The following is a 1,417-nucleotide window of genomic DNA, read 5'->3' on the forward strand; positions in this document are numbered from 1 at the left end:
CCCCTTCTACTGAAGCCAGCCCCTCTCCTACACCTGCTGGAGAGCTGAGCACACTATCATCTACCCCATTTGAGTACAGCACTCCATCAACTACTATTCTTGGCAGCACAATACCTGGCAGCAGTCCCACTGAGTCCCATCCAGCACCAACAAGTCCAGTCGGCACAGACACATCTTTCACCATCTCTGCTAACCCTAATCTACCTGAGATCACCTCCTTTAAGACCAGCACTTCTCCACCATCTCCCGTGTATTCCACCTTGCCTGTGACTTCTTTTACTGATATTGGTTCTTCTCTTACTTCTGTTGACACCACCACCTTGTCTGTATCACCTTCCACAGAACGAATCACCCGTGGGACAACAAGTTTTGTAACCAGCTCACCTCATACTTTGTCTCCTGTTATCACCACTGCCACAACTATTCCTGGGTCTCCTCCTGCGACATCTTCCAGCAAAGTCACCACCCCATCCTCCAGTAGCAATGTGGCCACCACATCTTTTTCAACTGATACAGAAGTCACAGCCACTTCAGCCACTATAGCTAACACTGCTACATCCGTCTCCATGCCTACTGCACCCAGCACTCCTGCTAGTACCAGCGGTGGCTCCACTACCTCCACTTCAGTTCCTGCTGCAGTCAGCACACCTGACATCTCTACCTCTGTCAGCAGCAGCCCTGGGACACTGCCATCAGAATCCAGCACATTATCAAGCATTGCTCCTCACACCATGTCTCCTGTGTTCTCTCCTCCTCACTCCAGCGGACCTTCAACAACCTCCGTCTCCACCACACCTGTGACCCCTGTGGTTGTCATCACCACAACAGCTGGGCCAAAACCAAGCACACCGAGGACACCCAGGGTCACGGCATCCACCTCCACTGCCCCTAGCAGACCCCTTACTCCTACAGTGAAAATCACCTCCACTCCAGTTCCCACTGTGCCAACAACCACACCAGGTAAGAGATTTGTTTGATTATCTTTTATGAAATTTACATGTCTTTTTAATCTCCATCCCTCTTTTTTGTGATTTTCTTCTTAAGCTTTTCCTATTTAAATCCTTTTTCTGCGTATTTGTTTTCCATTTGATAAAACCTGCTTCAAAGTTTTCAGTCGTATGGCCCAGTCATTCACTTCTATGCCCTTGTCTTGCTGTCTCTTACACAAGTTCTACTTTTTGTTCAAAATATTACTTCTCTTTGCCTGGGCATCTTAATCCCAAAAAAACTGCACAAGTCCCCTCCCCTTTTTTGCTTTTGTATTCTGCAGGTCTCTGTCCGATTGCACTCTGTATGCCAAATGTCTTTCAGTTTATACCTTTCACCCACATTTTCTCATCTTTTGTGGTTTTTCTCATTGATTTTGTTCATATTTAAGTACAAAGATTTTTTTTTTTTTTTGCTGGAGGTTGCTGGC

General features: G+C 46.6%; 1 protein-coding gene across 1 annotated transcript in view; it reads left to right on the forward strand.

Annotated features, from left to right (window-relative positions):
* Nucleotides 1–224: 224 nt before the first annotated feature.
* Nucleotides 225–1,417, forward strand: part of MUC17 (mucin 17, cell surface associated) — a gene marked incomplete at its 5' end in the record, with an annotated part of 13,877 nt that continues 12,684 nt past the window's right edge. Inside the window, one exon of the mRNA XM_012807838.1 lies at nt 225–960. Within this exon, the coding sequence (XP_012663292.1) occupies nt 225–960 (736 nt within the window). The remainder of the gene's footprint in view (nt 961–1,417) is intronic.

Source organism: Otolemur garnettii, unplaced genomic scaffold (genome assembly GCF_000181295.1).
Source record: "Otolemur garnettii isolate 467f Iridium unplaced genomic scaffold, OtoGar3 scaffold00077, whole genome shotgun sequence".
NCBI lineage: Eukaryota > Metazoa > Chordata > Mammalia > Primates > Galagidae > Otolemur > Otolemur garnettii.